The sequence below is a fragment of the Salvelinus alpinus genome, chromosome 18, assembly GCF_045679555.1.
Source record: "Salvelinus alpinus chromosome 18, SLU_Salpinus.1, whole genome shotgun sequence".
Classification (NCBI taxonomy): Eukaryota; Metazoa; Chordata; class Actinopteri; order Salmoniformes; family Salmonidae; genus Salvelinus; species Salvelinus alpinus.
In genome coordinates, this window is record NC_092103.1 from 24,353,298 (window position 1) to 24,367,858 (window position 14,561).

Consider the following 14,561-nt stretch of genomic DNA (forward strand, 5'->3'; position numbering starts at 1 on the left):
GCGCATTCATCTAAGATGGGTGACAGGGAGGGCGAAAGAGAGAGAGAGAGAAAGCGCGTGTGTAGAAGGAAATGTTTCAAAGGCACCCAGTGATTGCCAGTCTATGTGTGTTCCTTTTTCTCTACTCTGTGATGACACCGCCTGCTCTGAGGAACACCTCTCCATACTCACCTCTGGAGACTTGCCCTCAAGGAGAATCAAAGAATTAGCTCATCTGTAATTTAATGGATCTAGACATACTGGCTGATAACTCTCATTCCAGGAGCCTTTGCTTTAGTGTTTTATTGAAGCTTGATTTCTCTTCAGGGAGCACAACTGTCTTCACTTAGCAGGAAGCCCATCCGAGCTGTTCTTCTGATCTGCCAACCTGTGTCCTCAAGTCAAAACACCGCGCCAATACAAATAGAATGATTATGCGCTGGGGGTATTGAGTCAAGGCCAATACAAATATAATGATAATGCACCCGGGGTATTGAGTCAAGGCCAATACAAATAGAATGATAATGCGCTGGTGGTATTGAGTCAAGGCCTATACAAATATAATGATAATGCACTGGGGGTATTGAGTCAATGCCAATACAAATATAATGATAATGTGCTGGGGTATTGAGTCAAGGCCAATATAAATATAATGATAATGCGCTGGGGTATTGAGTCAAGGCCAATACAAATAGAATGATAATGCAATGGGGTATTGAGTCAAGGCCAATACAAATAGAACGATAATGCACCCGGGGTATTGAGTCAATGCCAATACAAATAGAATGATAATGCGCTGGGGTATTGAGTCAAGGTCAATACAAATAGAATGATAATGCACCCTGGGTATTGAGTCAATGCCAATACAAATAGAATGATTATGCGCTGGGGGTATTGAGTCAAGGCCTTTAAAAATATAATGATAATGCACCCGGTGTATTGAGTCAATGCCAATACAAATATAATGATAATGCACCCGGGGTATTGAGTCAATGCCAATACAAATAGAATGATTATGCGCTGGGGTATTGAGTCAAGGCCAATACAAATACAATGATAATGCACTGGGGTATTGAGTCACCAATACAAATAGAATGATAATGCGCTGGGGTATTGAGTCAAGGCCAATACAAATAGAATGATAATGCGCTGGGGTATTGAGTCAAGGCCAATACAAATAGAATGATAATGCGCTGGGGTATTGAGTCAAGGCCAATACAAATAGAATGATAATGCGCTGGGGTATTGAGTCAAGGCCAATACAAATAGAATGATTATGCGCTGGGGGTATTGAGTCAAGGCCTTTAAAAATATAATGATAATGCACCCGGTGTATTGAGTCAATGCCAATACAAATATAATGATAATGCACCCGGGGTATTGAGTCAATGCCAATACAAATAGAATGATTATGCGCTGGGGTATTGAGTCAAGGCCAATACAAATACAATGATAATGCGCTGGGGTATTGAGTCAAGGCCAATACAAATAGAATGATAATGCGCTGGGGTATTGAGTCAAGGCCAATACAAATAGAATGATAATGCGCTGGGGTATTGAGTCAAGGCCAATACAAATAGAATGATAATGCGCTGGTGGTATTGAGTCAAGGCCTATACAAATATAATGATAATGCACTGGGGGTATTGAGTCAATGCCAATACAAATATAATGATAATGTGCTGGGGTATTGAGTCAAGGCCAATACAAATAGAATGATAATGCAATGGGGTATTGAGTCAAGGCCAATACAAATAGAATGATAATGCACCCGGGGTATTGAGTCAATGCCAATACAAATAGAATGATAATGCGCTGGGGTATTGAGTCAAGGTCAATACAAATAGAATGATAATGCACCCTGGGTATTGAGTCAATGCCAATACAAATAGAATGATAATGCGCTGGGGTATTGAGTCAAGGTCAATACAAATAGAATGATAATGCGCTGGTGGTATTGAGTCAAGGCCAATACAAATAGAATGATAATGCGCCGGGGTATTGAGTCAAGGCCAATACAAATAGAATGATAATGCGCTGGGGTATTGAGTCAAGGCCAATACAAATAGAATGATAATGCACTGGGGTATTGAGTCAAGGTCAAGAAGGAGAGAGTCAGATCCCCAGATCCAGAATTCTGAGTATAGGAGGAGTACTTGTTGGAACTGTAAATGATGACATATCACACAGTCAATATGTGATAAAAGTCTACTGCTGAGCAGGAAACGGTTGGTTAGCTGCATTCTGAGAAGGCTTTTAGATTTTTTTAGAGGGTGTTCAGTGGACCAGGAACCATGACCTGACTATAACTCTGAAAGGTAGAGAGAAGGAGAGGAGGAGTGGAGAGGAGGAGTGGACATTTGCCCTGCATCTGTCTCACACACACGCATGCACAAGCAAACGCTCATCTATGCAGGCAGGCAGCCAGGCAGAGACACACGCTCACTCACTCACTCACTCAGTCATTCACTCACTCACTCACTCACGCACGCTACATACACCTCCTATGCACACATATTCATGCTCAAACCTTCAGACAGACACTGATGCAGAAACTAAGGTCACATATATACATACGGTCTTTACCCCCATCATAGATAAGATGTACACAATCACTTTCATAACCTTTGACATCACATGTCTGTTTCCGTGGTCTCTAGATCCACAGTCAGACAAATAATGAGAGAGGAGACAGCAGAGAGGACGGCAGAGCAGAGCCTGGGGACTAGAGGGTTGTTTATAGTGCTTAACCAGACAGCTATCTTGGCCCCAGCATTTTACTGTACTGTATACTCCCCTTAACAGCTTCACAACAGAGATGCCAGAGAGCACTTCACATTATGTAACTAACAACGCCAAGCACTTTAGCAGAGAGTGTGTCTATGTGTGTGTACACACTCTGTTTATGTGTGTGTGTGTGTGTGTGTGTGTGTGTGTGTGTGTGTGTGTGTGTGCGTGCGTGCGTGCGTGCGTGCGTGCGTGCGTGCGTGCGTGCGTGCGTGCGTGCGGCTTTAAGTGGAGAATGGTGTAGCAGCCTATCCCCTGTCACAGTCACTTGGTCCCTGTGCCTCTCTGCTAAATCCAGAAACATGACTCAGGATGAGATAATGGGCTCTTATGGGAGGGATGGGCTCTTGAGAGGGAAAGAAGTAGAGAGAGAGAGGAGGGAGAGAAGTAGAGAGAGAGGAGGGAGAGAAGTAGAGAGAGAGGAGGGAGAGAAGTAGAGAGAGAGGAGGGAGAGAAGTAGAGAGAGAGGAGGGATAGAAGTAGAGAGAGAGGAGGGAGAGAAGTAGAGAGAGAGGAGGGATAGAAGTAGAGAGAGAGGAGGGATAGAAGTAGAGAGAGAGGAGGGATAGAAGTAGAGAGAGAGGAGGGATAGAAGTAGAGAGAGAGGAGGGAGAGAAGTAGAGAGAGAGGAGGGAGAGAAGTAGAGAGAGAGGAGGGAGAGAAGTAGAGAGAGAGGAGAAGTAGAGAGAGAGGAGAAGTAGAGAGAGAGGAGAAGTAGAGAGAGAGGAGGGAGAGAAGTAGAGAGAGAGGAGGGAGAGAAGTAGAGAGAGAGGAGGGAGAGAAGTAGAGAGAGAGGAGGGAGAGAAGTAGAGAGAGAGGAGGGAGAGAAGTAGAGAGAGAGGAGGGAGAGAAGTAGAGAGAGGGGAGGGAGAGAAGTAGAGAGAGAGGAGGGAGAGAAGTAGAGAGAGAGGAGGGAGAGAAGTAGAGAGAGAGGAGGGAGAGAAGTAGAGAGAGGAGGGAGAGAAGTAGAGAGAGAGGAGGGAGAGAAGTAGAGAGAGGAGGGAGAGAAGTAGAGAGAGAGAAGTAGAGAGAGGAGGGAGAGAAGTAGAGAGAGAGGAGGGAGAGAAGTAGAGAGAGAGGAGGGATAGAAGTAGAGAGAGAGGAGGGAGAGAAGTAGAGAGAGAGGAGGGAGAGAAGTAGAGAGAGAGGAGGGATAGAAGTAGAGAGAGAGGAGGGAGAGAAGTAGAGAGAGAGGAGGGAGAGAAGTAGAGAGAGAAGAGGGAGAGAAGTAGAGAGAGAGGAGGGAGAGAAGTAGAGAGAGAAGAGGGAGAGAGGAGAAGTAGAGAGAGAGGAGGGAGAGAAGTAGAGAGAGAAGTAGAGAGAGAGGAGAAGTAGAGAGAGAGGAGGGAGAGAAGTAGAGAGAGAAGTAGAGAGAGAGGAGAAGTAGAGAGTGAGGAGGGAGAGAAAGAAAGACAGCGATTCTCAACTCTCTCCATATATTAGCAAGGCACCATACTGAGTCACATAAAGTAAGGAGTGTGTGTATGTGTGTGTGTCATTAAAATCCAGACTGAAAATATTTACACAAGAAGCAACCTAATATCACACAGTCAACTCTAGTCATTTGGTAAGTTCACCATTCTGCGATTCTCACTGTTAAACATCGCACAGCGTTCAACACAATGCTCTTTATGTCATCATTTGATCTGATCAGTCAACACCAATTTTTCTAAAGTAACCTGGTATGTGTGTGTTTTAACATGTGAGAGATGTAGTGTACCTTCTCTCCATTGGGGTTTCCCAGGACGTAGCAGCCCATAATGTGGATGAGGTTGGGTTCAGGGTTCACTTTGCTCATAAACCGACTCAGCCTCCTCCAGAACCTGTTGTAGGACATGGTTCAGTTACAACAATCCTGCTACTCGAACAGTACTAACACAGAGACAGGAACTGTGTCTGCATCCCAAATGGTACCCTATTCCCTATGCAGTGCACTACTATTCGCCAGGGCCCATAGGGCCCATAAGGCTTTGGTCAAAAGTAGTGCCGTGTGCCATTTGGGACACATAAGAAGTATGGCTGCTGTATGAAGAGTAAGACTGATGACACTCACTGACTCATGTCCTCCTCTTTCTCCACCTTGGCGAATGTGGCCACTTTATTCTTCAACAGGTACAGATGCCCTGGACCTCCCTAAAACCTCACAGAGATGTAGCTTTTCAAGTTCCCAGCCAAGATTAAAACCAACACCTCTACACCACTACACCGCTACTCACATAACATGGCAGGATTCCATTGAGAGAAAAACACAATTATCTCCTCGACCTCCAGAGTTATGTCACTAATTGAGGTGTAATCTATTTTTCCACTGGGAATTACAGAATTCAGCATAAAACACATTTTCTTTTGTTCTTTCATAATCATTGTCATCTCTCTCTCTTCCCCTTTCTTTCTCTCTCAACTTTCTCCCTGTATCACCTGACAGAAGATGAGCATCCTCCAGATTCTGCTGCCTCTCCTGTAGGCTGTTAGCTTCTTGTCAATCTCCTCTGTGAAGAGAGAGAAACAGAGGGGTTAGAGAGAGAGAGAAACAGAGAGAGGGTTAGAGAGAGAGAAACAGAGAGGGGTTAGAGAGAGAAACAGAGAGGGGTTAGAGAGAGAGAAACAGAGAGAGAGGGGTTAGAGAGAGAGAAACAGAGAGGGGTTAGAGAGAGAGAAACAGAGAGAGAGGGGTTAGAGAGAGAGAAACAGAGAGAGAGGGGTTAGAGAGAGAGAAACAGAGAGGGGTTAGAGAGAGAGAAACAGAGAGAGAGGGGTTAGAGAGAGAGAAAGAGAGAGAAAAAGAGAGGGGTTAGAATGAGAGAAACAGAGAGAGAGGGGTTAGAGAGAGAGAAAGAGAGAGAAACAGAGAGGGGTTAGAATGAGAGAAACAGAGAGAGAGGGGTTAGAGAGAGAGAAAGAGAGAGAAACAGAGAGGGGTTAGAGAGAGAGAAACAGAGAGAGAGGGGTTAGAGAGAGAGAAAGAGAGAGAAACAGAGAGGGGTTAGAATGAGAGAAACAGAGAGAGAGGGGTTAGAGAGAGAGAAAGAGAGAGAAACAGAGAGGGGTTAGAATGAGAGAAACAGAGAGAGAGGGGTTAGAGAGAGAGAAAGAGAGAGAAACAGAGAGGGGTTAGAGAGAGAGAAACAGAGAGAGAGGGGTTAGAGAGAGAGAAAGAGAGAGAAACAGAGAGGGGTTAGAGAGAGAGAAACAGAGAAGGGTTAGAATGAGAGAAAGAGAGAGAGAGGGGTTAGAATGAGAGAAAGAGAGAGAGAGGGGTTAGAGAGAGAGAAAGAGAGAGAAACAGAGAGGGGTTAGAATGAGAGAAAGAGAGAGAGAGGGGTTAGAGAGAGAGAAAGTGAGAGAAAAAGAGAGGGGTTAGAGAGAAAGCGAAAGAGAGAGAAAAAGAGAGGGGTTAGAATGAGAGAAAGAGAGAGAGAGGGGTTAGAGAGAGAGAAAGAGAGAGAAAAAGAGAGGGGTTAGAATGAGAGAAAGAGAGAGAGAGGGGTTAGAGAAAGCGAAAGAGAGAGAAAAAGAGAGGGGTTAGAATGAGAGAAAGAGAGAGAGAGGGGTTAGAGAGAGAGAAAGAGAGAGAAAAAGAGAGGGGTTAGAATGAGAGAAAGAGAGAGAGAGGGGTTAGAGAGAGAGAAAGAGAGAGAAAAAGAGAGGGGTTAGAGAGAAAGCGAAAGAAAAAGAGAGGGGTTAGAATGAGAGCAACAAGCAGTACAGTAAAAATAGATTTCCCCACACTAAAAGACAGCTATATGGAACACTGCATTATTCTCACTGCATAATGTGTCCCACTCCACAAACATGTTTGCGTCCCAAATGGCACACTACTCCTGAGTGGCCCAACGGTCTAAGGTAATGCATCTCAGTGCTAGAGGCGTCACTACAGACCCTGGTTCGATTCCAGGCTAAATCACAACCGGCCGTGATTGGGAGTCCCATAGGGCGGCGCATAATTAGCCCAGCGTCGTCCTGGGTTAGGTTTTGGCCGGGGTAGGTCGTCATTGTAAATAAGAATAAGTTCTTTACTGACTTCCCGAGTTAAATAAAGATTCAATAAAATAAAAAAACGAAATAGTGCGCTACTTTTGATCAGGGCCTATAGGACTGGTCAAAAGTAGTGCGCTATATAGGGAATATACTGCCATTTGGGATGAAGATTTTAACAGAACTAACAGACAAAGTCACATAAAGGGCAGTTTACCTACCGAGGATATCATCAAACGTAGCATGTTCATGGTCCTGGAGACAGAGATTATAAAGTCAATATCCTTCACTGAATATTATACATGATAACTAGGAATACCTAGGATAGGATAAAGTAATCCTTCTGACCCCCCCCCCCCCCTTAAAAGATTTAGATGCACTATTGTAAAGTGGTTGTTCCACTGGATGTCATAAGGTGAATGCACCAATTTGTAAGTCGCTCTGGATAAGAGCGTCTGCTAAATGACTTAAATGTAAATGTAAATAACTGATGTATTATCACCTGTGCATACAGACACATAGAGAACAGGGTGACGGTGTGTGCGTGCGAGAGAAAGCCACTCACATAGAGGATGGGGATGATTGAGGGGTCATCCCTGCGGATGATGGTGGGAACGTACTCTGCCTTGGGGACTTTGGAGGAGATCAGCTGAGAGTGAGAGATGGAGAAAGAAGAGAGACGAAGAGAGAGGAGTGTCCCATTCACTCTGCTGTGTTCTGTCTGTCAACCAGTGCCTGTAGGGACCTGAACATTCATTATTCACACTAGTCTGTCTGCGTAGCCAAGATGCATTGTACACTGAGTGTATAAAACATTAGGAACACCTTCCTAATATTAAGTTGCACCCCTTTTTGCCCTCAGAACAGCCTCAATTCATTAGAGCATGGACTCTACAAGGTGTCAAGAGCGTTCCACAGGGATGCTGTCCCATGTTGCCTCCAATGCTTCCCACAGTTGTGTCAAGTTGGCTGGATGTCCTTTGGGGGGTGGACCATTCTTGATACACACAGGAAACTGTTGAGCGTGAAAACCCCAGCAGCATTGCAGTTCTTGACACACTCAGACCGGTGTGCACTTAAAAATGTTGTCTTGCCTATTCACCCTCTGAATGCCACACATACACAATCCATGTCTCAATTGTCTCAAGGCCTAAAACTCCTTGAACCTGTCTCCTCCACTTCATCTACACTGATTGAAATGGATTTAACAAGTGACATCAATGATCATAGATTTCACCTTGATTCACCTGGTCAGTCTATGTCATGAAAAGAGCAGATGTTCGCAATATTTTGTACACTCAGCGTGTGTACTGGTATCAAACAGGATTCCACTTGAATTAAATTCCATTTTATTTCAATCAGTTAAGGATCAAAAAGTAGCCCATTGATTTATATAAGGTCTTTTGAGTACATTTGAGTACTACTTGGCACTCACATAACATGGCAGGATTCCATTGAGAGAAAAACACAATTATCTCCTCGACCTCCAGAGTTATGTCACTAATTGATATGATATGTTGTTATGTCACTAATCTTTCCACTGGGAATTACAGAATTCAGCATAAAACACATTTTCTTTTGTTATTTCATAATCATTGTCATCTCTCTCTCTTCCTCTTTCTTTCTCTCTCAACTTTCTCCCTGTATCACCTGACAGAAGATGAGCATCCTCTAGATTCTGCTGCCTCTCCTGTAGGCTGTTAGCTTCTTGTCAATCTCCTATTTTCATTCATATCTTAAAGAATCACGACTGCCGTGACATTCCAACACAGTAAACATGCTCACATGCAGCCAGTCCTCATTGGGTAAACCTGCGAACTTAGAAAGTTAGAAGAATTGTTCAACCCTAGTCCCTCACCATAATTTTGGGTGGGATGAAGTCATCTCCCTCACAGGCCAGTCTCTCCATCTCCCTCTCCTCCTCCCAGTCTAGGTCCTCACGCTCCCCCTCATCCAGAGTCCCACACGAGGCTGGCAGGTCCCCACCTATCCCCCAACAAAGAGAGCAGGCACACCGTTAGAGAGAGAGCTGGGGAGGAGACGGGAGAAAGATTGGATGAGAAGACGGGAGACATGGCGTAAGAGAGGGGGGAGGGAGAGGAGGGGAAGAGATGGACAGAGAGAAAGCAAGCAATGGAATAATAGAGAAAGAACAAGAAAGGCAGATGGAGGGAGAGAGAGTGGCAGGGAGTGAGAAAGGTGGTAGTAGAAAGTGACAGTGAGGGACAAAGAAAGACAGAGGTGAAGTGACAGAGGATAACAACCATCCAGAGGAATAGTTGGAAGAAAATGAAGAAAAAAAGAAAGGAAAATAGTCTAGTCAAAGAGGAAAGCAGAGGTAAGAAAGAGAATGGGAAAGGTGACAGGGTAGATCAACAGCTTGTGCCAATCATTAGGAAAAAAACACACTGGGCTGTCAGAGAAGAAGAACGTTTCAAGACACAATTATACCTGGTGCCATTTCAGTGTCATAAACAGTAACCTCTATCATCAGACCGTGAGAGACGCAGAGGCACAAAGTAGATGGAAAAACAGAAACAAACACACAAACATTGAAAAACATTCAAGAGACTACAGAGAAAAAGACATGCAGACATATAAACATACAGTGTGTATACACACACACTCCCAGACCGGCGCTTGACACACTCCCACACCATTTGAGACAAATACTCACAGAGAAAGAGAGAGAGCATCACAAATTTGGAGACAGACCCACGGTCAGAAGGAGACAGACAGACAGGGTCAGAGTCAACAGCAGGGACAGCCGATTAGTGTGTGAGTGTATAAGTGTGTTTGTCTGTATGTGAGTGTGTGTGTCTGTGTGTATCAGTGGAGTCTGCTGGGAGGAGCTAAAGGAGGAAGGGCTCATTGTAATGGCCAGGGATGCAAACTGCTGAGGGTCCAAAAAGGTGACACTTTTTTTTTGTTGCACTGAAAAATGCAATAAATCCCTGCTAGGAGGAAATGCAGGTTTTAACTAATTAAACAACAAAGAATATGATCTACATGATCAGTCTCTGTGTGTAAAATAAAAAGTGGTTCATGTGAACCTAACTCAAAGCTAAAAAATGTAAAGAAAGCAATCCAATGTTAATTGTTGCCTAGACTTTACTACACTCAAATCTTGAGAAACCCCCCCACTAATATTGCAGTTAGCCATGACAGCATTTATAATAGAACGCTTGTTACCATGTGATATGGAATTTTATTATCAATGTTCATACATTTCAATTATTCTAATCGGTCTGCAAACCAGAGTTTGTAAAGTTCTGGTTTAAATGAAACAGACAGAATTCCCAGCTCACAATAGTCAAATCAATGTTTATTCACGAGAGCTCTGCAGTTAATATACAAAGACATTCCTTTTATACCATTCTTCTCACTTACGCACACACATGCACGCTAACATTAGGAGAGCTATCTTCTTCTCCAGAGTTCTCACCACAGTTTATCACTACCCAGCCGAGAGTTCCATTCCCCCAGATTAGGGAAACCTGGAGGGGTACTCCCTGTCCTATCACAATTTCTCAGAGTTCTAGCCGGGTTGGTTGAAACACAGTTTAATTGTCCTCTGTGTTTTCTTTAGGCACACACTTACATTCCTCTCTTCCCCAGTCCAACCTAGTTGGACTTATGTTTAATATTTGTATTATTCCTTATATATGCTCCATAACCTATACTCCCTAATGGTTATGTTTCCGGGTAGAATTATTTAATCATTATCTGTAACCTTATAAATTATTTTATCACCATGACAGCCTTTATAATAGAACGCTTGTTACCATGACAGCCTTTATAATAGAACGCTTGTTACCATGACGGCCTTTATAATAGAACGCTTGTTACCATGACAGCCATTATAATAGAACACTTGTTGCCATGACAGCCTTTATAATAGAACGCTTGTTACCATAACAGCCTTTATAATAGAACGCTTGTTACCATGACAGCCTTTATAATAGAACGCTTGTTACCATGACAGCCTTTATAATAGAACGCTTGTTACCATGACAGCCTTTATAATAGAACGCTTGTTACCATGACAGCCTTTATAATAGAACTTCTGTTACCATGACAGCCTTTATAATAGAACGCTTGTTACCATGACAGCCTTTATAATATAACGCTTGTTACCATGACAGCCTTTATAATAGAACGCTTGTTACCATGACAGCCTTTATAAAAGAAAGCTTGTGAACACACAAATATAAATATTGCACTTGGGGGAAAAAACATCTTTAAGTAGAAATAGAATGAAACAAACAGGCATTCTATGTTTGCTCTATTATAGTGGCCACTATAGTAGACATCGATCAAGTGCACAAGGCTACATGTGTACAAAAATAACGTTCAATGAGTAAAAATAATGACAATCACCCTCACTCACACATATCTATTACTGTCAAGTTCAACACAACAAAAACAATATATTTGGGTTACACTGCACATTATTACATTGTACACTTTCTGCCGTGGACATCTGTTCTACAATGTGCCAGCAGAGCATGATACCCTTTGTAGGCATAATTGATCTCTTTCAGGCAGAGTGTACACCTGGCATACCCCTTTTATCCACTGTATTGAAAAAGTGAGAAAGACTTTTCAAAACCTTCTCATCAGATCTACACGAATGACATAGGTCACCTATTTTGGATTCAAAACGGCGAATTTTGCCGAAAGGTGACTAGTTTGCATCCCCTGAATGGCTGGAATGTATAGTAATGTTTGTGCCTGTTTGTGTGTGTCTTAGTGAGTGTGTCTATTAATGTGTGTGACTGTATTGACTCACTGTCTCTGGGGTCATGTGAAGAGTCATTCTTGACAGGGGTGGGGTCACTCCAGGAGCGGTTGAAACTCTTCGCTCTACGCTCGGCAAATGCTAGTGAAGGTGGGGAGAGAGAGTCACACACCCACGCACCATACACACACCCTGAACACACACACCCTGAACACACACACCCTGAACACACACACCCTGAACACACACACCCTGAACAGACACACCCTGAACAGACACACCCTGAACACACACACCCTGAACACATACACCCTGAACACATACACCCTGAACACATACACCCTGAACACATACACCCTGAACACACACACCCTGAACACACACACCCTGAACACACACACCCTGAACACATACACCCTGAACACATACACCCTGAACACATACACCCTGAACACACACACACCGAACACCCAACACACGGTTCATTGTACACACACACACAATCATGTACGCACACGTATGCTCACACGCACACGCACACACACACACAGGTACCATCCCCGAAAACGTCAACTCCTCTCCAGAGGACACACTGGGTGGATGAGTTTTGGCTAGGTGCAACAAACCCAGCCTCACCAATGAGAGACTGGGGAGATATTTCATTCGTTAGCTTAACGATTAGCATATCCAGCATCGACTACGCCTCAACACCAGCAATAACACACACACTGTAGGTTCATCAAACGTGTGCCAACACACACACATTCATCGGTGCACAACGGCATGCCACACACCAATATACATAGAGATAGGGCACATCACACACAGGGCCATGCATAAACACAAAGACAACAAAACACAAAACCACTGATGGGGGGAGGACATGTTGGGAGAACACACAGCACACAGTAACACTGTGACTCACTCTGTGCCTTCATTCTCCTACTGCCCACCATTCTAAGATGCTTCCGGAAGTTCCTGTGGGCAGATTGGGCATGAGGAGATGGAGATGGGGAGAGAGGGAGGAGGAGGAGGAGGAGGAAGAAAAGAAGGGAAGAATCATTTAGAGGAGGAAGTGAGTTAATAAGGGAAAGAGAGTGTATGTGACCCAAATGGCACCCTACATAGTGTACTTCTTTTGACCAGAGCACTGTGGAAAGTAGTGCAGTATATACGTAGGGAATAGGGTGCCATTTGTGATGTAACCAACAAGATAAAAAGTGTGACAGAGACGTGCACAACATTTTTTTTATTAAAGATTTAAGATGAGTGTTTTAAGTAACATTGGACCATTCAACTGCTGCTACATAACCGTATATATATATGTACCTGCTACTACATAACCGTATATATGTGCCTGCTACTACATAACCGTATATATGTACCTGCTACTAGATAACCGTATATATGTACCTGCTACTACATAACCGTATATATGTACCTGCTGCTACATAACCGTATATATGTACCTGCTACTACATAACCGTATATATGTACCTGCTACTACATAACCGTATATATATGTACCTGCTACTACATAACCGTATATATATATGTACCTGCTACTACATAACCGTATATATGTACCTGCTACTACATAACCGTATATATGTACCTGCTACTACATAACTGTATATATGTACCTGCTGCTACATAACCGTATATATGTACCTGCTACTACATAACCGTATATATGTACCTGCTACTACATAACCGTATATATGTACCTGCTGCTACATAACCGTATATATGTACCTGCTACTACATAACCGTATATATGTACCTGCTGCTACATAACCGTATATATGTACCTGCTACTACATAACCGTATATATGTACCTGCTACTACATAACCGTATATATGTACCTGCTACTACATAACCGTATATATGTACCTGCTACTACATAACCGTATATATGTACCTGCTGCTACATAACCGTATATATCTACCTGCTGCTACATAACCGTATATATGTACCTGCTGCTACATAACCGTATATATGTACCTGCTACTACATAACCGTATATATGTACCTGCTACTACATAACCGTATATATGTACCTGCTACTACATAACCGTATATATGTACCTGCTACTACATAACCGTATATATGTACCTGCTGCTACATAACCGTATATATCTACCTGCTACTACATAACCGTATATATGTACCTGCTACTACATAACCGTATATATGTACCTGCTACTACATAACCGTATATATGTACCTGCTACTACATAACCGTATATATGTACCTGCTACTACATAACCGTAAATATGTACCTGCTGCTACATAACCGTATATATCTACCTGCTACTACATAACCGTATATATGTACCTGCTACTACATAACCGTATATATGTACCTGCTACTACATAACCGTATATATGTACCTGCTGCTACATAACCGTATATATGTACCTGCTACTACATAACCGTATATATGTACCTGCTGCTACATAACCGTATATATGTACCTGCTACTACATAACCGTATATATGTACCTGCTACTACATAACCGTATATATGTACCTGCTACTACATAACCGTATATATGTACCTGCTGCTACATAACCGTATATATGTACCCACTACTACATAACCGTATATACAGTGGGGAGAACAAGTATTTGATACACTGCCGATTTTGCAGGTTTTCCTACTTACAAAGCATGTAGAGGTCTGTAATTTTTATCATAGGTACACTTCAACTATGAGAGACGGAATCTAAAACAAAAATCCAGAAAATCACATTGTATGATATTTAAGTAATTAATTTGCATTTTATTGCATGACATAAGTATTTGATACATCAGAAAAGCAGAACTTAATATTTGGTACAGAAACCTTTGTTTGCAATTACAGAGATCATACGTGTCCTGTAGTTCTTGACTAGGTTTGCACACACTGCAGCAGGGATTTTGGCCCACTCCTCCCTACAGATCTTCTCCAGATCCTTCAGGTTTCGGGGCTGTCGCTGGGCAATACGGACTTTCAGCTCCCTCCAAAGATTTTCTATTGGGTTCAGGTCTGGAGACTGGCTAGGCCACTCCAGGACCTTGAGATGCTTCT

At 43.0% G+C, this 14,561-nt stretch overlaps 1 protein-coding gene across 1 annotated transcript in view; it reads right to left on the reverse strand.

Annotated features, from left to right (window-relative positions):
* The window catches only part of LOC139544040 (NMDA receptor synaptonuclear signaling and neuronal migration factor-like), a 50,902-nt gene that overhangs the window by 9,206 nt on the left and 27,135 nt on the right, over positions 1–14,561 (reverse strand). Inside the window, exons 7-14 of the mRNA XM_071350723.1 lie at positions 12,408–12,460; positions 11,534–11,623; positions 8,600–8,727; positions 7,307–7,390; positions 6,963–6,996; positions 5,185–5,255; positions 4,820–4,899; positions 4,487–4,589 (exon numbers count right to left, since the gene is read on the reverse strand). Of these exons, the coding sequence (XP_071206824.1) occupies positions 4,487–4,589; positions 4,820–4,899; positions 5,185–5,255; positions 6,963–6,996; positions 7,307–7,390; positions 8,600–8,727; positions 11,534–11,623; positions 12,408–12,460 (643 nt within the window). The remainder of the gene's footprint in view (positions 1–4,486; positions 4,590–4,819; positions 4,900–5,184; positions 5,256–6,962; positions 6,997–7,306; positions 7,391–8,599; positions 8,728–11,533; positions 11,624–12,407; positions 12,461–14,561) is intronic.